Below are 24288 nucleotides of genomic sequence, written 5' to 3' on the forward strand. Positions count from 1 at the left end.
GGAGATCTAGCCCCGAAATTAGGGAATTCATGGATCAAAATAATTACACAGATTACAACCAAGTCGAGCAACATTACGTGAGGAAAACTTTGCAGAATGTCAAAGACACTGGCTACAAGTACATAATTTGGCAGGATCCCATCGATAACGATGTTCAAGTAAGAATTGTTTTAGATTCAATACATCCTAATTTTCTACCATTTGTTTTTAAAATGTTAGATTATCGTTTGAGGAAAGAAAGACTGTCTGGCGAAACAAGATAATAATATTTATTCTCTGATAGTAAAGATAATATACCTGCTGGTAAAAAATGATACGATATTTCAATGAACATTTTACAAATAGATATGATAATACCAGAATAAAATATTTAAAAGCGATCTCCATACAAATCATTGTTAACGTATTTTTAATATCTACAATCGAATATCTGAAATTGTTGTATTTGCTTAGAATGTAGCTTTAGCGAATAAAAATATAATGGCTTAAAGTTAGTTTAGTTTTCTATTGGCTTAAAGATTTAGTTAAGGAGAGTATTTTTTAAAATCAGTTTCTCGTGTAGCCCTAAGTTCTTAAAAACCTTCTATTACTTCCTTGTACGAAGTAAAAGAAGTATTGCGGTCGCGAAAAATTTCGAGCGTCATATTTAAACAAAAATATCCATTTTGACCGCTCTTAAATTCATTTCGAAGATGTTTATGCATGACATTTGTGATTCTAAAATGGATTCAGAAATATTTTTGTGACTTCCGTACGTACGTACGTACGTATGTATCTCGCATAACTTAAAAGCGAGTAGCCTCAGAACGTTGAAATTTTATATACGGGGCTGCTATAACATGTAGTTGTGCATATCCCCTTTTTGGTTGCAATCAGCCTCACCAAACATGTATAAATATATATATATAGATAGAATTTATGAACTGAAATTCATTGAAATCGAAATAAATTTCCTAAGACTTGCGCAATAACTGCAAAATAAGATAATAATAGTTTATTTACTAAAGAAATATTGATTATATTATCTCTTAATATAAATTTAGTAGAATGTATCTATCTAAATGAAGTAACCCAGATGTATAAAAATTTAATCTCTAAAGTATTTTTAAAGAAGCTTGAATTTAAATCATGAAAAATAGAAATTCAAAATTTTAATATGAAAATTAATAAACCAAGTAATTATCGTCATTGATCGGAAATTGGTTGACTTTTCAAGAGGAACCATTCGTATTTATTAATTATTAATTCGCATTTATTAATTATTGTTCATTGAACGGGGGTTTGTTTCCCTTGAAAAGTCAGCCAATTTCCGATCAATGACGATATTTACTTGATTTATTAATTTTCATATTAAAAATTTTAATTTCTATTTTTCATGATTTAAGTTCAAGTTCCTTTAGAAATATTTTCGAAATTAAATTTTCATACATCTGGGTTACTCCATTTAGATACATTCTACTAAATTTATATTAGAAGATAATATAATCAATATTTATTTCACTCTTTTTAGATAATTCTACTAAAATTAATATTAGGAGATAATATAATCAATATTTCTTTAGTAAATAAATTATTATTAATTCACTTTGCAGCTATTTTACGCAAGTAGTAGAATAACTTGAATTCGCACCAAGTGTTATATATATATATATATATACCACTCTCTAACACGGCTCGGTTATATGTTGACAAATTGTGGATTTTATGCCGAAATTGTGGATTTTATGCTGAATAAGACCAGAAGTTAAATTTTTCGATTTTGTGCACCGAAAATTACGTCTTCTTATCCACTGACCGAATTGTTTGATTTTGCTTAGAAACTCAAGTTTTAATTGTAAAAACTGTTTTATTAACTGTTTTTAATTGCTTTAATACGTTTTATATTTTTCTTATTTCTGTATGTTACAATTTTTAATGAAGGTATTTTGAGTTTTTATGTATTTTTACTTTGCCGCGAAGTGAGAACTGAATTAATTGAATGAGAAATATCTCTCTAATGAAACTTGAGGAAAAGTTTAAATGAAATGCAGCAAAAAGTGTGCACAGGTTGGATAGCCGTACAAAGATAATAAATACATCATATATAAGTACTTAGTATAGAGTCTTTAAATACTATCGCCTTTCTACCTCATTCGAATACCATGTCAGCTAGGAAATTTATATTCTGGCCGAAAAGTGGGAAATGAGAGGGAGAGGAAAGCAAATTAACATACACAGGTTAAAGAAACTAAATGCAACCTTACAAACTTTATAAAGTTTAAAATTTTTTTCACTACTGTAAACTGTACCCAATCTTTAATAAACGTAAAGCGACTTATCAGCATATCTAAGTAAAACAGAAACTTCAGAATGCTGTAAAAGACCCTTTATTTTAAACTAAAATGGATGAAAGGAAGGCATACCTGTGTTTACAAGTTTTCTAACATTAATGGCGAGAAACATAAAGCCAAAATTCAAATGTAAAGCTAAATTTTAATATCTAATAAACAAAGGCTAACACAGCAATTTAATCGCGAAGTTAGCTCGGATTTCACTGACATGAAGTTAACTATAGGCAGGAAGTAATGCAACGCAGAAAACAGGAGTTCTTATCTAAGAAAGCAAACCTAGTAACGTGGCCTTTAAGAGGCATGAATACGCTCTGACTGAAGGAACTCAAACCCTCACCTATATATACACAAACTAATTTGCATTCTGGCAAGAAAACATATCAGGACTTGTATGCCTCTTGATCTGCTTTGGGAACATGACGTGTCCTGAATGGGAACAGGGAGCTTACTCCAGCTGTGTTCAAATATGTGTGGAATGGACAACACAAGTAGGAACGTTTAACTTTACCCTTTATTGTCCACTATATTACAGGTGCTCCCGCACTTCGGATACAAAGTCTGAACCACTTGTGGTCTGAACGTAAAAATATAAAAACTATTTAACTAACTAAAAATAAGAGTTAACTTCGAGTGCTTTACACAATTGACTAACGCTAAGGCTGGCCTTTTAAATTATTACATATGTAGTACGCAAACTGCCGAAACTACAATACGTTTTAAATATCAAGAGGGCTAAACCTCTGGCCTTAACCCTTTCAGGGGCGCAATGTTATGATTTTTTAAAAGTTATGAAAAAGTAAGCATAATGACATGCAATGGTCCTATAGACAACATAAATGAGTTTAAAAAATTTTTTTTCATCCCCCTTTATAGAAAGGGGACCGGTTTCGCCTTGAAACCAGCGCCCGTCTAGAGCACTTAAGACTAAACATTTGCTTATTTATCTTTACTTTGCTGAAAAGTATCTAAACGTAACCCAAATCGCAGATTATACTAGTAAATTACTGAACAACTAATAAAGTAAGTAATATTTGCATAAACACGCATTTTTAATTATAAATAAAAAATTTAAAACAGGAAACAAAAAAGTATGAGACAAAAAGTAACTAATAATGCACTAAATTACTTGCATAAAACTATGAAATATTTAAAAAAAATTATGTTTAAAACTAAGAAAATTATATGTAAAAATAAAATAAATTAAGATGCATACAATTATTTTACTATGAACTAGAAGCATGAGAAAAGCGACCGCTAAGAGAAGCATAATAAAAACGCAACTACGAGTGTTTTTCAGTGTGCTCTGTGTCTCTGTAAAAAATAAGAAATGTTTTCCCTCTCTCAAAAGCTCCATAAATCCTCATCTTTGAAGCCACTCAAATGAAGATATTGTGCAACTGTTTACAGCAGTGATCCGAAAGCAATAAACACAACTGAACATCCGAAAGCAAAAACATCCGAAAGGAAAAAATCTCGCGATTGCGTCATCTGATCATTTCTTCCATGTCCCAGAGGGGCGGTGGTTTCATACTGAAACCGCAATGAAAACATTCAAATTTAAAAGGGTTCCATTACTTTTTTTTGTGAACTAAGGACGTTTCATTACTCATTGATGCCTGCTTATAAAATATATTGTAGAAAAATTAAAATTTTTTTGGGTTTTTGCTTTTAAAATGCGTCAAAAAGAGTAGGGTGCAAAAGAAGATATTTTTGAATGATTCGTATCAATGGATGCCCAGAAAGGTTTGCTGCTGTCATCTGTTATCAGCTTTAAGAAGTAATTTAATTTTAGCATCGGTTTTGAGGGGAAAAAAAAAAATTCTAAATTAAAAAAAAAATGTTGAAAATGCGGTGTCAAGGCGAAACCACCGCCCCTGAAAGGGTTAAAGGCGGACAGCAGCTGATTGGAAACTCGAGTGTAATACAGTGGTAAGGCGGCTCACTTTATCTCTCTATCTAACTCTGTTCATGGTGAAAAGCTACAACTTAAATACTTGGACGGACAATTTTCATAAACAAATTAAAGCGTTTATTCTGGTCGGAAGTAGAAAATAAGAAAAGACAGTACAGTTTGAAAATAAAGTAAACGTTAGTAACACGTAAGATTCTTACAAACGAAAAGCGAGAAGTAGCAGTAAAGATTGCAAACGTAAAACAACTTGTTAAACAAATTAAATAAATGTCACAACTTCATTAGCTGTAAAAAGTAATAAAATAAACGTTTGTAAAACTTAAGATCCTTACAAAGGAAAGAGAGAAGTAACAGTAAAGATTGTAAACGTAAAACAACTGGTTAAACCAATTAAATAAATCTCACAACTTCATTAGCTGTAAGAAATAATAAAATAAACGTTAGTAAAACTTTTAAGATCCTTACAAACGGAAAGAGAGAAGTAACAGTAAAGATTGCAAACGTAAAGCAACTGTTTAAACAAATTAAAATAATTTCACAAATTCATTAGCTGTAAAAAATAATAAAATAAATGTTAGTAAAACTTAAGATCCTTACAAACGGAAAGAGAGAAGTAACAGTAAAGATTGCAAACGTAAAATAGCTGGTTAAACAAATTTAAATAAATCTCACAACTTCATTAACTGTAAAAAATATCAAAAGTTAATAAAACGGTTTTAACAACTGACACTTTGCGATTTCCGTTCTGTTATTTCATACCTAAAAAACCAAAATAAGTAATAATTGTATCAAACCGCTTAAATTTTATTTATAAATTCAAATAAATAAATAAAAAAGGACTTTTTTCATGCTTTAATAAAGGTGTAACCTTTCTTATCCGAAATACAGCAACAATTGTTTCAGATACTTTTATGGCTCACATTTGTTTCAGATACATGTACTTTTGTATGGTTCACGTTTGTTTTCAAATACCTTTGAAATTTATTTCCTTAGATCTTGTACTAAATATGCAAACGTAGATTCCAGACTTGTTTCTAACCATTTTTTTTCTCTATATTTTAAGCCTTGTTATAAAAATATCGACAAAATATTCCTTGTAATTTATTAAAAACGTATTAGTTGGAAACTCATATAATAATTCGCATACTCGAAATTTTTGTTGAGATGTTTTGGAAAACAATGTATCTTGTCGTCATTTTTTGTTTCAAATAAAAATATATGACAAGAAATATCGTCTTCGCTTAAAAATTATTACTCATTTAGCAAAATATATTAGAAGTTCCATATCTGAAGTGAACATAGCAGGACCTTGCAAATTAACGTCAAATTCTGCTAGAAGTTTAACTGTTTATCCTTTTAAAGATTGTAAACTTATTCGAAATATACAAATAATCCTTGATATAAAGCATTCAACTGTCTTTGATGTTATAAAACTATAGAAATTGTGTGAAACTGTTGAAAATTAACTGAAGTGTTGGCCGCGAAGGCGTTGGAGATTTGTCTACTGAAATATCAAACAAAAGTCAAATATTAATTGTGCGAAATTTAGAAAAACTGTTTGCAATAAAAGTTAACCCTAAAAATTTCAGAAGAATCATTACAACGTAACAATGGATGATCAGCAAAAAGTGAACCCTTCGTCAACAATAAAACAAGAAAAATACTCCCGACGTTTGCAACACGTAATATTTTCAGATAAAACAAATATTATAGCTTCAAGTGAGTCACAATTTAATACGTTTAGGTCCGATGAAAGAATTGTTTGTTGGGTGGCGAAAGACGAGAAAAAAGTCTGAATCGGAAAATCTTTGCTGTTAAGCATGTGGGTAAACGGTAACGGCATAATGTTTTGGGGATGTTCTGCAGTCTCTGGAATGGAAAATATAATTTGTATAGAAAATAAGATGAAAATCTGAAAACACATGCAAGAAAACTTGGAGTACAAAATACATACAAATCTATCAGGATAACGATCCTGAGTATATAGCCCTAAATGTTAGCTTGTGATCAGAACTCCTCCATAGTCTCCGAACTTAAATACGTACTATCGAACATATATGGAGTGAGTTGGAAAAAATGCAGAAAACATGACGACATTTCTTCTAAAGATGTGTACAGGCCCAACAGCGGACGAGCGGTAAAGTCGCTGAACACTGGTAGTTCGGTCCAAGATTCGAATCCTGCGAACGGGCTGGCTGCATGGGCGCTTTCGTGGTTTTCCCCATGTGTAACGTGTATACGAGTCAGTTTCCCTTAAAAAGTCCTCCACGAAGGCATCCCTCCCCTTAGGCAGATAGCCCTAGTGTGCTTTGTCATAATTAAATATACCACATTTCTAAAGATGTAGCGAAAGCTCAGTATGAAAGTTGTAAAAGCATTTCCTACGGAGAAATAGTACAAAAGGGAATATTCTTAAATGAAAAAAATTAGTTGCATGAAAAATGTAATTTTAGCTAATGGATATCCAACAAAATACTGAATATTCTGTTATTTTCATGTTGTTACTAAATAAAATTGTTTGTCAACTTGTCTAAATACTAAGGTGACTTCATTCTCAGAACTTTTTAAATGCCCCCTTTTTTTTTCTAAAACATGTATTGAATAACTCTTTCCAAAACAAGTAGATTTTAAAAACGGTGATTAATAGCAAGTTTGGAAAAAGAATACAGTTATTTTATTAGCATTTAGTAAATAATATTTGCAAATAAGTCTGGAAACACAAGTATTTTACAACTAATGTGGGCCACTGTACTTTGCCTTTCTGTTCTGCAAGAGAAATTGCTAACATTGCATAAAAAGGCGCAATACTGTTAATCATCATTTTTTTTTTATACGAAGTGTAGATATGAGCTAACCTTTCCATACAAGTTCTCTGAATGCGAGCGAAAAAGGATTTATTTATGTAAAGTATAACTCTTCGAGATAAAGCTTGAAAGTGATCAGGATCGGCTCCGATCTTTACTGCGTGAATCTGAATTAATTAGATAAATCGCGCCATCTAGTGAGAAAAAATGAAACTAATTTCTGTTTATCAGATAGAGCAGTGAAACACATTTTGTTTTCAAAAGTCTTAAATATTGATCTGAAATTTCAGCCCTTTATTAATATATTTAGCACATAATACTAAAAAAGTTTCATAATTTAATTCAATATATTTAATTCATCGATTAGTTTATTTCCCTATGTGTTATCACTCTTGGAAATATTATTAATAAATGGAACATATCAACGAATAGCACTTCAAAAATGTTCCTTTTTTTGTAGGACAACTCACATAAATTTTGAAATTTTAGTTTGTTTAAATAACATTAGATTTTAAAAGAGATTTGTTAAAAAAGAACATTCTTAGAAATTAGTTCTTAATTCTTAAGCGCTTGGAAATTTATTAACATTCATATCTTTGTTATTTTTAAGTTTCCTTATATTTTTAACTTTATCTTAAGATGGCATTCAGACTTAACCATATCTGTAGTAACCAATGAGCAAATGGTTTTATAGTGTAAATGGATTAAATAATAATAAAAATTAAATACGAGTGCTGTTTATAAAATTATAACTATTGCAAAGCTGTTTTAGCAAACGAAAATAAAAAGAAGGCAATTTTGATTAATTAATTTAAATATCTTCCATAACTTTTACTATATTTTGAAATATTCGCACTCCTTTTTCAGTTCCTATTTACCAAAATTTCTTAATTGTCCGAGATTCTAAGTAAACATTTCATTTTCTTGTAATGATTTTGAGCACCTGCAAGAAATCTATAATATAACGCGGTTAGACGTGGGTCATCATAGTTACCAATCTGCAAAGCGTAAGATATTTATGTTTCAAATTTAGCCAAAAATTACAGCGATATAAAAGTGGTGGGTTGTCATTCGCAATATATTTCTCTTTCGAGTTAATAAACAAACTCAGCAGTATAAAAGAAATGTCCTGTCACAGCCCGAATTAAAACATTTGTATCTTCCACGCGGCAGTGTTACGAAAAGCATAAGCTATTTAAATTATCTTTCAGATTTATTCTATTTTTAATTAAAAAGTTAAGCGACTTAATCAATTATTTATTAATAAGAGTCACATTCGCAAAATTACACTATTTGGATTCGTTAAAAAGCATCTGCAGGATATTTCGGTAAATCGGTTACAAACTTTCAGAAAAGGTATAGTATACCTAGACTATGGAAAATCATATATAGTAATGCCTGACAGATTCTTTGTGAAACTACCCGGACATGACAGGTTTTTTTGCATCTAAGAAACTTTTGGAATCTAAATTTTCGCATTACTTCTGTTATTTACGTTCCAGCTCATTGTAGCCTTTTCTACTAGTGATTTCTTCAGTCTTTCCAAATCGATTCTTTTGCTGACCCCCCCCCCTTCTGCATTCCACCGGTGTTTCTCTTAGCAACTACGGTTAAGACTAATTCATGTGAAGTTCGTGGGACTTTATTAATTAACTGAGCCTGACAGCGACGTGTCCAGCTCAGTTAATTAATAAAGTATTATTGATCAAGTCATGTATTCTTATTGGAATGTAAGTTTTTTTTTTTTTTTTTTTTTTTTTAAAGAAATAATATTGCTGTATTTACCAGTACTTTATCCATGACTTCTGTTCATTTGTTACGTTCTTATCGTAACGGATATACAGTATTTGACGACATATAAGACGCACTTTTTTCCTAAATTTGGTCTCAAAAAAGTTACCTGCGTCTTATACGTGAAAGACACAGTCTTATACGTGAAGGTAATTGCATTCAATAATTGTTTATTTGGCTTTTACGAAACGTGAGAACTAAAAGAAACCACGCTATTGAAACTTTTTTCCTTGTGTGTGGCTGTCTAAATAAGGGTGCGTCTTATATGCCGTCAAATACGGTAATCGCCCACCAGCGGCCGAGCGGTAAAGTCGCTGAACACTGGTAGTGCAGTCCGAGGTTCGAATCCGGCGAACGGGCTGGCTGCATAGGCGGGGTTTTTCCCCATGTGTAAAGGCCCGTCCACACGAGGACGCTCCCGACGTAGTTGACGTAACTTTTTTGACGCCGGCGTAAATTCGCAGAACGCAGAAGACGTAAAACTGAGTACGCTCCTGTTCAGCTTTTTCGCCCGCGACGCACGCGTATAGCCAATAGCCGACCGAGTTCTTATCACGTGTCATAATCAGAAAACCTTCTTGCTTATTACCCGTTTCAATATGGCGTCAGAGCCACACAGAGATGCGTTTTTGCTTAGAAATATAACTGTATACAGCAATAAAATAATCAGCATTGTTCACGCCATCTTCAGATTTCTCAAACCGTACATATTGGTATACATTTAAAATTCTCATTAAAGGGGAAGACTGTATACGTATTAAGCAATGATCCGACCAGTATATCCATATGCTTCATCTATTTATAACACCGTAAGTAATAGGAACCTAAATAAATTACAGTTTCTACGAAATCAAAGTTTCTGTCTTACAAAATTCTCCTTAATTATTATAAATATTGGCTATATCATGTGTAATAAAAAGCTCTATAAATATCCCAATATTAAATACACCAAAAACTAACTTCAGCAATATAAAAACTTCTAAAATAAAGCAGTTGACTGTGAAAGAGTATTCAATAAAATAGAATTATGAAATTTTGGAGGAAAGTTACAACTTGTGTCATACAGCAATAATTTATTGAAGTTTAATTAAATTACCTTTGCAGCGACTTCTACTTGTTACATTATTTTTCACAAACACTGTTATCACAGATAGCTGAGTGGTTAGCGCGCTGCTCTGGTGGCGGAGGAATGGAAAGGTAGCGAATTCGAACCTCACCCGTAAACGGTATATAATTCAGTTAGCTTTTCTCATTTTGAAACGTGTTTCTTATATTTAATCGTGAATCATTATATTCTTATTTTACCTATTATTATTGTTTTCATTTCTTATTTTATATATTATTATTATTGTTTTTAATTTAGTTTAAAAATGTGCAGTGCAAATAGAAATCCTTATGTAGTAATATATCTGCATCTCTTTATCATATATCATCTATAAATTCTCTCTTTATTTTTACTTTATTGCATATTTTATCATGCACATAATTTCTCATAAACTGTCCAAAGTTTGAACCTCATTCTAAATTAAAAAATAATAAAAAGAAAAACAAAAGACCAAGGGAGAGCGAGTTAAAAAAATATGAAGTTGGTTTTATTATATGGTGGATGGTGTATATAAAGAGAATTAAGTAATTTAATTCTCTTTATATACTGTATTCCAAACCAATTTTATAAATCCTAATTTTCATACGATATAGAATCTGCAAGTCTGTCAAACTGGTTGATACTAATGCCTGAAGGAATTAAAAAACAAGTAATATACCCCCCCCAAAAAAAATTAATTCCTACTTAGGTCCACAAAGAAAAGTTTAAAAATACAAAAATAAATAAATAAATAAATAAAAATACAAACAGAATTTTTTTAATTAAAAATTAAAAAAATTTTAATATGTGAAAAAGCTGTATTAACATCAAGTGTCATTCAGTACAAGTTTAAAAAATTGTATTTGAACTTGAGTGGATGAATAAAAAGCATTTTATGTACTGAAAATTTGAACAAGATATAGGGAGAGTGTGAGCTAATAGTAGGAATTTAATAATTCCAAGTATTCCTTTCGCAAACAAGGCAGTAAAAAAAAAAAAAAAAAAAAAAAAAAAAAAAAAAAAAAAAAAAAAATTTTTTTTTTGAACAGGTCGCTCTAAATAAATCTTTCGGACCCATTCTTGCCATTTTTTGCGGTTTTGCCTCTGCTTAATAATTGTACATAATAGTAAAGTTTCAGCTATAAAAAAATCATCTGATTCGGACAACTTGCCGCAAACATACAGAAGAACAGCGAAATAATAAGATACTGCTCTGTTGACGCTGTATGACAGCGTCACGTGATTTTTGCCCAAAATAATTCTATTGGTTAAACGCACTCTTCGCAAGCGTACTCGTTTGGACGCTTTTACGCTGGTAACGTAAAAGCGCGTTCGTCAGCTATGTTTCGAGCGTACTCGTGTGGACGGGCCTTAACGTGCATACGAGCTAGTTTCCCTTAGAAAGTCCTCCACGAAGACATCCCTTCCCCTTAGGCAGATAGCGCTAGTGTGCTTTGCCGTAATTTTAATAAACCAAACCAAAACCGTAACGGATATGCCTGCGATATTAAATTACTGGCTTAGTTTTCCCATCGCGATTTTCGGATGAGAAAATTAGTTACAAAAAAGGAGTAAAATACGCCAGAAAATTGCGGTAAGTATTTTGTTACACCTCTCTTTGAGATTAATCAATCTTTTCTGTAACTGGAAGCATTTTCGCATTTCTTTATCACCCAAAGATTGCCCGGCCTTTTCATCAATAAAGTAGACATAAAACTTTTGTAAAAGCATAGTTTAGGAGTTTTCTCTGTGGAGTCAATAGGTATTTTGTTTAATGTTGGAGACATGAAAAATGTGTGATGCCCTCGCCGCTACTCGAACTCCAGGCCTAGCGCTTGCGCGTCGAGTATGCTTCCATTTCCACAAAGAAGTTATGCGGTAAGGAGGAAAGGACGGATTGATCATCTAGCAATCATAAAAGAAGCCTCTGTTTATACGGCTAGCCAGCAAGCGTCCAGTATATTAAAAAAATCTGATGTGTACACCACATGACTTCCTTTTATTGGAATATTAAATTGGAATATTAAATTATACGCATTTTTTCTTGCATTTCATTTAAACTTATTGGATTGAATTAAATCTACTTCGCCGATAGCGCATAAACCACAATAGAATAAATGCATTCTGTAAAATTCACTCTAGTATTTGTTTACCATAGTGACACTCTGGCGCTAGATTCACTTAACAGTATTAATAATTATATAACAGTTAACTTATATAATAATTATATAACGGAAACTAAGTTATAATATATAAGTTAACTGTTATATAATCCAATAATTATATAACAGTTAACTTATATATTTCGTTCATATTATAAATCATAATGCACAAAATTTATATCATTTAAAGAACAGATTTATCTAATCGTTGCCACATGTTCTATTCAAATACTATAATAAAGCTAGAATGATGTATAAAAGAAATTAAGCAAACAAAACAAAAAAGGAACAGTTTTTCACAGACGATTGAGTATTTCTCATTTAATTAATTCAGTTCTCACTTCGCGAGAAGGCAAAAATACATAAAAACTCAAAATATCTATATTAAAAATTACGGAGTAAATCTCAAACACTTATTTCCTCGAAAAAATTCCAGAAAGAATTAAGCATGATTTAATTGGCAATAATAAATGAATGCGTTATCTTTGTTGTTGCGAAGCTAAGTTTCTCTAGATCGGCAACAAATCCACTAGTCTCCTGTTTCAAATGTAAACATCAATGGCCGCCATTAAAAAAAGGCTTAGCGGCAATTAAACAAAATTTAAAATTGCTGATAATTCTAAAAATATTGCACACAGATTTACTAAAGGCATAAAATCCTTAACCGGAAGATAAAAACAACATAATTCAATCATTTTTAAAGCAAAAAATGTACAATTTACAAACATATAAGAGTAAAGAAACTGAGATCACTGAGCCGGGTAACAGAGTGGATATATATATAAATATATTTATATACGTTTGGTGCGGCCGATTGCAACCAAAATACGAGGTGCACATCTACATGTTATAGCAGACCTATATACAAAATTTCAACGTTCTAAGGCTACTCGTTTTTGAGTTATGCGAGATACGTACATACGCACGCCACGAAAAATTCTCTTCAGAATTAATTTTAAAGCAGTTTTATAATTATTTTGAAGGAAAACAGTATTTTATTCTGTCCTTACGTACAGATATCACGCAAAAACATCGTTAAATTGCATTCGATAGCGGTCAAAATGGATATTTTCGTTGAAATATGCTGCCTGAAACTTTTCGCGATTACAGTACTTCCTTTTTACTTCGTACAAGGAAGTAAAAAGGAAGTAAAAAGAAAGATAAAATTATCCGTTTGGCAAGATAACTTGTAATGCGAAGAGCCAAACAATTTCCTTAATTTTCAACATAAATAAAATGCTCTTAATAACTAGTGGAAAAATCACCAAAAGGTTAACCAATTAGAAAACATAGTCTAATGAGCCAATAAGAGCTCATATTGAAATCATCATTAAATTAGAGTTTAGAATGCAATTTAAGAAAATGCTCTTCTTTTCTGTCTTTTTTTCCTTTATTCCTGCGATTTTCTAACTGAAGTTTTTATTTGAATTACTTAGGAAGTCATAAAAATTAACAAAAACATGTGATCCTTTTGTCTCTTATTTCTCACTCCTTCTTTCAAAATATTTTTCTTTTGTATTCAAAACAATACCACTTAACTTTCAATTTTTTTTTCATAGCGCGTAATATACTCCAATTATTTTTCATATACTATCATTAATTATGATAAAAAAAGAGGACAAGACCAGACAGTTGCATCATCTACAGTATTTTTCTCACCACAATTTTATCGGTTGCAAAATTCGACGTAATCCATGTGTGCTAATTATGTGGCAACTGTGTGCAATAATTAAAGAAACTTATCGATTGTGCTGATAAAAGATAAAAGGCGTTCTAAATTATTTAAAAATTTAAAAGTATTGAAGTATTTTTGCGAAGTGTCAAAAATAAACCGATAGTTGTTTCAGATCATCAACGATAATATGAACTCGAACAGTTATATTGGAGAATTTAAAGTATTAGATTAAAAGAAAAACTGAAATGGTTTCAGATATTAACGATCGCCCAAAAAAGCTCCTTTAAAATTTAATATGATTTATTAGTAGAGATTACCGATAGAAATGGTTCATGTAGAGTGACGAAACATTATATAGGATATTAGATTAATATGCCTTTATTAACATGGTGACGTTATATAGTATCTTCTGTACATTTAAGAACTGAAAAATATGTAATGTAATTCTATAAGCTTATTTAATACATTTAATTGGATATATCATGAAATATATTCATTTCTATTTAAATCAATCACATTCAAAAGTGAAAAAATAATGTTCTTAAGAATTTCATTTATTGCCTTCAGATAGTTCAGTTTCTTAATTAATAACAGACAGGTTAAATGTGAAAGAATAATGTCTTACCCTTTTCGGAATGGCAACAGACTCGAGTGAAAAGTTAGAAATGGTGTTTCGAGAGTAATAACTCTTTTGGGCTAATAATTAAAGATTTCCTTAGAAATTAATTTTTATTATTTTCTTATCAAATAGATATTTTTCCTTAAGTCTGATAAGTACTATCAAGTCTGATAAAGTACGATCTATCAAAAAATACTTTAATTTTCTGACACTGTTTTTCGCTGGCCGTACCCATGCCGTTAACTTCATATCTACTATCTGTTAAATCGATTGATTCTTTAATAGAATCGATTTTCTGATATTTTTAAAAACAATTAATACATTTTAAGACATTGTAATCAATAAGATATAATTATTGACATCAGTGTCTTTATACATGCATTTTAAACAAAGATCTGTTTTCTACTTTTTGTGGATTTTTAGTGCCATCGTTGTGTAATTGCAGTCACGTAGAGCTAGCAGTCGGGAGGTCCAGAGTTCAAATCGAGGCAAGGACACTGCACATTTTTCATGTTTCTTGCTTCGACAAACCTAAAGCTGAAATGTGGCGAACTAAAATAATTCGTCAGCCCCCCCCCCCATGATTTAGCAATTTAAGCTCTTCCACCGCACTCACCCGCTCATGGAGGTAGGAAGTAAGATGGAGTAGCCCTAAACAAGTTTCTCCCGTACCCTGCTCTGAAGCACCGGCGATCCCTACGTGGTGACCAAAACATTGGGTTATTTACCATTGAGGTTCAATGGGATTTGACGCGTTCGGATGTAAATATTTTGTAATTACGTCGTAAATTTTAATATTTTCTTTTTCTACAACACTTCAGAGTCGTAAGTATATAAAAACAACATATTTTTAAACAATATTTCATTCTGAACGGAATTAAATGCTAAACTTTTCGCAGAATAGTTTTCTCAGAATGGTTTAATTTGAATGAAATATTTTCACAAGTTTTCGTTAATTACATTAGAAAAAAAATTTAAAGTAATTCGATTTTATTCGGTTATGGTGCAAAAATTAAGATGAAAGTTTATTGTATTATTAATATTAAAATTATGCATTATTTCTTTTCTATTTATAGAGCTTCTTCCTAAAATACTTTCTTAAATATGACATGATTTTTTGGCTTCTGAGGCATCTTTTAAATCGAAAAATATAAGTCAGTTTATAATTACTGCTCTTTCGGTTCATTTTAAATTAGAGAATTATTAGGAATTAGCGAAATACTTTAAATAGTACTTGACTTTCTCTGAACATTTCTAAAAGCGAATAAAATAATTTTTTTTTTTAAAGTACTATTAAAAATTTGTAACTGAGTTATTATAAAATGTAAGGGGAATAATTCTTTTAATTATACTTATCATATTTTTTTTACCCTTCCTTTCAACAATACATATTCCAAAACTCTTTATTACGTTCTTAAGTGCGCATCTCATAGCATTTGCTTTACAATACCTTTTAACAGATTGCTTTCTAGTACGAAAAATTCTTGCTTAAATAGTTTTATAACTATTTGTCAGCAGGATTTCAATTTATGTTTACAATTCAATATTAAGGTTATTATATATTTAGATAACATTTATAATCATTATAAATTAGATACATTTAATAATTAGATTTCTTCACAGTAATTTCACAGTTGTTTATAAGTGAATAAATTCTTCATTTCAAATACATTTATAAATAATTTAATGACCTGCGTACGTTAAGAAGCCAGCATAAAACTCGAATTTCCGAGAAAAAAAAGACTTGCGTGGGAAACATTTAACAATCTGGAATCAATAAGAGGACCATTCATGATTCGGATCTCCTTTGGCAGGATATGCAAATGTTTTCACCTCCGTCGATTACCCTATTTTCAAATTCTTAATAAGCTGTCTTGATAATGTAGCACGTTCACATGGTCACATCATCTTGACCGCACATGGTACTTCCGCCAAATTCGCAAATGTATCCCTCTTCTGTTCCACACATTTGTGTAAAACTGTACATAATTGTACACAAATGTGTGGTTCCAAATCAAGGGAAAGCTAACTTATTGGCATATCTGAGTGTATATTTATTAATTTTGACGAGGATTGCAGCATTTGATGGTAATTTTATTTTTAATTAACCCAAATAAGTAAAACGTGTAAGCCCAAAGTGATTATTTTTCAGATATATAAAATTAAAACAATGAGTTTAAAATGAGCGGCAGTAAAGCCTCTCCTCTAAAAAATTTTTAAAAGGTACATGTTAAATAATATATGGATGTGAAAAAAATTGTTTTATTTAAAACCTTTTGGCGTTTGGAAAATAAAATAAAAGTAGCGAATACTCTGTCAAGGGTATCGAAAGACGTATACAATTTTAAATGTACCGTAAGGTATTTTTCATTCTTTAAGCATAACATTTTTCTTAAAATCTATATTTTTGTAGTTCAACAGCTTAGAATTTTATAAAACAAATTCATAATCAAAATCGCTGTTGTTAGTTATCGAAAAATAACCAAGATATGATTTTTGCGTAAATGTCACTAAACTATACAAATTGCTATTATCCATCACACTATGAATGTTTCTTTCATGCGAAAGTGTCCCTTTTTCGATTTGTATGGAACTGTCGTGTGTCGAAATACTATCACAAACCTGTCAAGCGAGCTTCTGAATGTAAACAAAGAACACCCCATCTGGTGACCCAAGCTTCAAAGCAGTGCTTCACTTCTAGTGCCGCTTGGCCCCTCCTTCCTTTCCTACCTCCATGCACCCGCTAAAGTGGGGAAGAATAAAAGGTGTTTTTTGCTCTTCCTACCGAGTGCATTCGTTGAGTAACTGAAAGAACTTCCGACGTGAAGTCGAAAAGTCGGGAGTTCGGAATCCCGCCATTGCACATTTTTCGTGTTTCCTCCTCTAACTGTCCGTAGCATATAATTATTGACAGCAGGATTTTTATGACCACTTTCCCACTTTCTGTGGGTTTTCTGTTGGAAATCCACGAAGGTGATTTTGAATTTCGTATTCTAAATTTAGAGTAAAATTAATCATTAAACTTTTAGAAGCAGAAAATATTTAAAATATACAAACAAACATGGGACTTTCATGTGTCAGTCGGACATGCTAACTAATTATTCCATGCGAACATGCGCTGGGGGAATATAGTATTTCTTTATATAATCTCCTATTTATGTCCTACCAGTGGCCGAGTGTTTAAGACAGCTGGAAACTATTAATCTGACCTAGGCTCGAACTCGGGCGAGCGGGCTGGCTGCATTATTTGTTTTCGTCTTTTTTTCCATATGTTACTTGAATATGAGCCAGTATCCTTGAGAAAGTTCTCTACAAAAGTATTCCTTCTCTTAGGTAGATAGTTTTCATACGTTCTTCAAATTGAAACAACCTAAGCTAACTTTTCCTTCCTTAAGAATTCTAGAGACATGAGGTATTTTTTGGAAACAGGAAATGTGAAAAATGAGGAACGCCCTCGCCGGGAATCGAACCATGGACCTCTGGAATACGCGCCCAGCGTGCAGACCAGTACACTACGAAGGTATACTAAGAAAGCGGGAGAAATCCTTATATACTCCCCCTCTTAAAGGGCGACTGGGTTTAAGGAACCCAATCGCCAAATCCTGGGTGTGGAGAATCATCATCCATCACCCTTTTTAGTTCGGGTACCACTCTAATAACCCTTTTGAGCAAATAATTAAAAATTATTAGCCCAAAAGGTTAGGTATTTTTTTGGAAGCAGGAGATGTGAAAAATGAGCAACCCCCTCGCCGGGAATCGAACCACGGACCTCTGGAATACCGGCCCAGCGTGCAGACCATTACACTACGAAGGCATGCTAAGAAGGCGGGAGAAGTGCCTTGTAGAGGGACTGAAAAGAGTTGTAGAACTACAAAGACCCAATCGGCCTAATCTAGGTGATGATAAATATCGTGTCCAAGTTTAATTATGGAACGACTGAAAATTTATTAGACTTTACAGAGCAAAAAATGTATAAGCAATTACCTGTACCCTCGTCGGGACTTGAACCGTGAAACTAAGTGCTAGACAGTCGTGCTAACCACTTACGCAACGGTAGGATGCGTGGAGGAATGTGATAACACCTTACATATGTACAGAATGCATAAAAAAACTCTTTTTGTCCTATTTTAAATTATGATGAAAATGAGTTGTTTATAATTGGAATATAAAAAGATTTGGATGAAGCTAAGCTCTTAGCTTTCACCATAAAGCCCTTAATCCCCTGTGGTGTTATGCATCTTAAAGAAGGCGCTCACGCAATCTTTATGATTTTCAAAACGCAAGATCTACAACATTTAATCTTCGAAGTAAGCCAAAGTCATGGGTTAGCCACAGTAGTTTTTTTAAAGTTGTCATTTGAATTTTTTTTTTTTTCCCCTCGTTTGCTGAGGGAAATTAGGGGAAAAAATTGGGGAAGTAAATTTGTTTGGCACTCTTCCATTGCCCTCTTCTCATTCCACTCCGCAGGCTAAAGACACCATGTGGAAAGCCGAGAAGAATCCTTGCAAATCCGGAAGGAGGGGGACATCAAATCACGCACGGAGCCGTTTTGATTACCCTAATCGATACGATCTGTCAGAAATGCTTTCTCAAAAACAAGTTGAAATTAAAAATTCCCGATGTTCACGGGTTTCTTTTCATTCATCTCATCCGCGAGATTACTACTGTATCTGTATTGTCAGCTGAGAAAGCGGGAATAAAAACAGCTAAGCCTCTTAAGAAGGCTGCCTACCTAAGCCCTTAAGAATGCGACGGGAACGGAAGGAGAGAGGGAAAAAAGGAAGATCGATCCTGCTGTTTGAGAATTGATACGAGAAAGGATGGAGGAGACTTTTATTTTCATAGTTTTTCCGAAACTTCGATTTCTTTTCATAAGTCTTTGGTTATTCTTTATCCTTTCCTCGCTCTTCGAAGCCTGGAAGCTTGGACTAGTGAAGATAAGAAAAAAAAGTAGTGGAGGTCTGACAGCGGAAACTTTACTTTCGCTGTAATAAGGTTTCTTTAATTATTGGTATTTCAAATTAAATTTCGTTTTACACATGCACATGATACTTTGAAGAAACCACTGAAACGCAAAGCACAAAAAATAGAACTCGTGTCCTTTGAGATGTCGTGTCCTTTGAGAAGATTTTGATCCATGAAGATTTGAGATGTCTTGTCCTTTGAGAAGTCAAATGGACCCATGCGTGAAAAATCCCTGCTTTTGTGATCTACATCCATAAAAGGACCTCTCATGAAAAAATGTTTCCCATTGGCTCAATAAGTTGGACTTTTGCCTGTTGGTCCACGAAAGGAGTCATTTCTCTCTTACCACTCGAAGGAGCAAGGCTCAAAACAAATGGCAAATAGAGTGAGATGAATGTGAACCAGGCCGTCGCACGTACTACTACAACATACGAGTAGATAACAAACGCACCATCAATTCTCCGCAATTAACAAGCTTTATTACAGGACATGGTCCCTTTCCCGACTATTTTAATAGACAAGGTGTTAGCAACACCAACCTCTGTTTCTGTGGAGAAATTGCTACCATTATCTTACAATCAGTCCAATTACCAGAGAACACCTCCTTAAGAGCCCCAGCAACAATACAGAAGCCTCCTGCACGCTTATGGAGAAACAACGTCAAGGATCGGCCAGATTATCGACAAGCTTGCAAAACTCGGAACTAACCTATGGCTTGTTATATATATATATATATATATATATATTAATTTTTGTTTTGCTTTTTTCTGGGGGTAGGGGTAATAGGAACAGTGCCTAGGCTAAGATTTTCATATTAATTCAGTTTTGTTTTAGAAATTTAACTCTCTGTGCTACTGCCGTATTTTTTGTATTTTGATGTCAAGCAACATATGTTTGTAAATTTCTGCAAAGTATTCTCTTTGCAAAATGTATTAAAGTGTACTATTGTAAATGAGTGAGTGAGCAAGCGAGTGCGCCGCTAAAATGGCTTTTGACCACAAAGATGAATCAAGAGAATTATATACTATCACAGCGAGGAAATCTACCAAGTTACACAATATTGAATATTATGTACTAATAACAGTTTCTTTGTTTTACTAAGTCTTCTTGTCCAAAGATAGTTCATATTAATACACGTTCTGGATACCTGAAACAAAAGCTCAGATTTATACTTCTTGCTGAACGAAAACAAGCCTTACTATTCTATGATAAACTTACCATTAGTTGGGGTATTATTTAGGTTGATAACCGCAGACACTAAGCGTTATTTTGATTATTTGCTTTAAATTCTAATCATTTCAAACATAAAGTTACTTAGAGTAGTTTCTGCTAAGTGCATGTTCTGCTGCAAAATAATTTGACTATCTGAAATAATATAATAATTATGTAAATTATGTAATTATATCCTGAGTCACAATGGCTACAATATTATTTATTAATTTATATTCTGATTTATAATGTATTTCTTCGGGGGATTTTGCCCCTAGCTTCTTACCACCAGTTGCTATTTTTTTAAAATATTTGCGTAATTTTCTGCTTCTTTAATATGTTTAGAAAACTAACTTCTCTAAATTTTAAAATGGATTCGTCTACATAGTGATTGTTTTCGTTTTGCTAGCAAAGGCAAACCCTCGCAAATAGCTAAGAAGGTCACCCCGAATCTTTCCTTTTTAACTTTTTAACTTTATGCTAGTCTAATACAAGAACCTATCCATCACAGCGAAGCAAACACGAACTGACATTTTGCCAAATCAACAACACATTCACTTTCTCTCATTTTTATGTATGATTTGAGGCCAAAGAAGTAGCAGAGACAACAATAAGAATCGGCGAATTTCAAGTTACAAGGAAGTAGAAATGAAGATACCTTATTAGATATTGTGGTATTAGTATTACTATGTATTCTTATTGGAATGTTGGGTTCTTTGAAAGAATAATATTGTGATAGTTACCTGTAGTTTATCCATTACTACTTTTCATTTGTTATGTTTTTCCTGTAATCGCGTTCTTCTGAAATTAATTCATTCGTATAATTTTCGCCTTAATGAAAAGATATATATCAGCAGTGAAGAGTACCATCCTCTTAATTTTTAAACCACTTAAGCGTTCTTTTATCCCATATTAGCAGAAGTCAAAGAGGCACTTCAACTCCCATTTTCCATTTGAAAGGCAATCCTCAGAGTGTGAGTCAAAGAATCTTAGCATTAATGGCTTCCTTCATCTTCTTCTGTATTTGGTATTGTACGGCACAAGCCCTAAACAGTACGGGAATTTTTTGTGGGAGAAGAGATTTCATTTTCGAAAACATTTAAAATTATTTCAGTTTTTTGTTAATCATATTAACGAGATTTTGTCATCGCAACTTTATGGGGTGTTTTTCATGATACAAGTTTTAAAATGCTGTTTTTGATAGAAGATACTTCGTTTATTAACTTTTGTGCTACAAAAGTATTAATAGCGTTGTATTTTATAAAATCAATATTCATTGTTCTCTTTCTGTACTTTGTCGCCAATATCTATCTTAATATTTAAAATTAGGTAGAGTTCAAGTTTACGTTTGGATTCATTTCAAAAGAAACTTTTATGCTCTCTGGAAGAAAACCTGACTTGAATCTTTCTTCTTCAAAGAATAATACTCCAGAGAAGCAATGTGATAATTCCTTATATTCACCAATTTTCCTACCTAAGACTGGGAAGACTGGGAAGACAAACGAGATCCACCCCACCAAATCGAGAAGGTGACGAATCTCATATATATATATATATATGCCACTAGTACGTACAGACACATATGTGTGTGGGGGGTGATGATATATTTAGTTTTGGATAACTTGATATGAGATGACAGTTCGCCTAGAGAAGGCACCAATTCACTTTTTCATCATGGACGAAAAAATTGCTGCTGATTGGAATTTTCACAAAGCACAGCTAGCTTGATGGTTAAAACATTATTTTATTTTCAGATGTAAACAATTCCTTGGAAGCACGTTCTGCCGTTTTGCACGATGGGCGCAGTCTGTATCCCGTAATTTTACATACGCAGTTGCATTTTAAACAATAGAAGATTTTGGAGAACAGCGAAGGGGGTTAGGTTGGCAACGGCAAGTGGGAAAGTCAGTACGAACGACGCTGCTGGAGTATTTAATTTCGAAAATTCTTCGTTTCAATTCTGGATTACGTTTGGGCAAGAATTTTCACACTGCAGAGATATGATGATGCAAACTGGTGCAATACGCATTTTTGAAGAAGGCATGAACTTCATTCAAATTAAGAATTTGAAGGATTATTGCCAATTAAATTAGAAATTCGTTGCAATTAAATTTAATTTGCTAGAAATATTCCTTCATATTTTTTATATCTTATATACACACTCTTTTGTAATAAAAATCGAAGCACCAAGAAGGACTTTTGAGATCGTGACGAAATTTGGTACGCAAAAACATCTTGATCGAACATGCAAATGATCAAAGTTTCAAGGCAAATGAACAGGAATTGCGATCATAGCGAGCATTTCCAGTGCGCCATTCGCAAGGTATAAAACCAATAACAGAGGCGGATTTTTTTTTTTTTTTTTTTTTTTTTAATGTTGCTGCCATTGTAATTGCGTAAAGAAGGAGACTAAAGATGCCATTACGACGACATCGAAGACCTTACAGACAACTAAACGACTTTGAACGTGGTTGCACTGAAGGGTTGCGTGAAGCTGGGTGGTCATACCGAGCAATAGGCCGTCACCTGCAGCCTACAGATCCTGTTGTGCAAAGATGTTGGCAGCAATGGTTGCTACAAAATGAAGGCTCTGGAAGGCCAAGAATCACAAATGCGAGGCAAAATAGGATGATTGTTCGCAAGGCCCGAACCGCCTCAACGACATCCTTGTCGACTATTCAACGCTCTACAGCTACGTCTATACCTCCCTTGGTACCGTCCACCATCTCACGGCACTTGTCTGGGGCGGGGTTACACTCACAGAGCCCTTTAAGACGTTTGCTTCTGACCCCACAACATCGACGGAGTCGTCTGGAGTGGTGTTGCAGCCGATCAATATGGCTGCTATCAGACTGGCATCGTATAGTGTTCAACGAAGAATCCCGCTTCATTCTTGAAGCAGATGACCACCATGTTCGTGTCTGAAGAGGACGGGACCAGCGGCACAAGGCATACAGCCATTACAAAGGCATACAGCCATAACGCCTAGGTAATGGTGTGAAGCTCTATTTCTTATGACAGCATGTCATCTTTAGTCATCCTCCGTACATCTTTAACAGCTCAACGATATGTTGATACCATCCTGCGGCAGGTTGCATTACCCTTCATGGCACGTCATCCTGAACCCATTTTTCAACAAGATAATGCCAGGCCACATACCGCTCGTATATCTCTGGACTGTCTCCGTGCGGTTGATACTCTTCCTTGGCCAGCAAGGTCACCAGACCTTTCACCAATCATGTCTCGGGCAAAGTAGGCCGCCAGATTCGGGCACCACATAATATGGCTGATCTGCAGCAACAACCGATGAATACCTGGCAGAATGTGTCGCAGAATGACATTAGGAACCTCTACCAACTCCTTGCCTCTACGAATTCAAGCATGCATTGCCGCCAGGGACGGTAACCTCTACCACTCCTTGCCTCGACGAATTCAAGCATGCATTGCCGCCAGGGGCAGTTCGACCAACTACTAATTTGGACACTTCACGGGTGATTGTGAGCTGTGAACAGGTACTATGCCCTTGATTTTTTTATTATTTTATTATCTGTGTATGAGCTAAGCACATATTCCATTTCATCAAAAACCACCACTTCCTTCATGGTGCTTCGATATTTTTGCAAAAGAGTGTATATTTAGTGCGGGCAGCATTGTACAGATTATTTTTACATTTTTTTCTGAGCTAAAAAATGTAATAAATCGATTATGCTTTCATAATTGCGAGCAAAATATTTGAT

The 24288-nt window shown here is 33.2% G+C and overlaps 1 protein-coding gene across 1 annotated transcript in view; it reads left to right on the forward strand.

The window, feature by feature from the left end:
* The window catches only part of LOC118199009 (beta-hexosaminidase subunit beta-like), a 115259-nt gene that overhangs the window by 70351 nt on the left and 20620 nt on the right, over positions 1 to 24288 (forward strand). The window contains exon 9 of the mRNA XM_085813645.1: positions 2 to 158. Coding sequence (XP_085669771.1) covers positions 2 to 158 — 157 coding nt within the window. The remainder of the gene's footprint in view (position 1; positions 159 to 24288) is intronic.

Source organism: Stegodyphus dumicola, chromosome 3, assembly GCF_044657685.1.
Source record: "Stegodyphus dumicola isolate Sdum_Otavi_A_Nest chromosome 3, ASM4465768v1".
NCBI classification, from domain to species: domain Eukaryota; kingdom Metazoa; phylum Arthropoda; class Arachnida; order Araneae; family Eresidae; genus Stegodyphus; species Stegodyphus dumicola.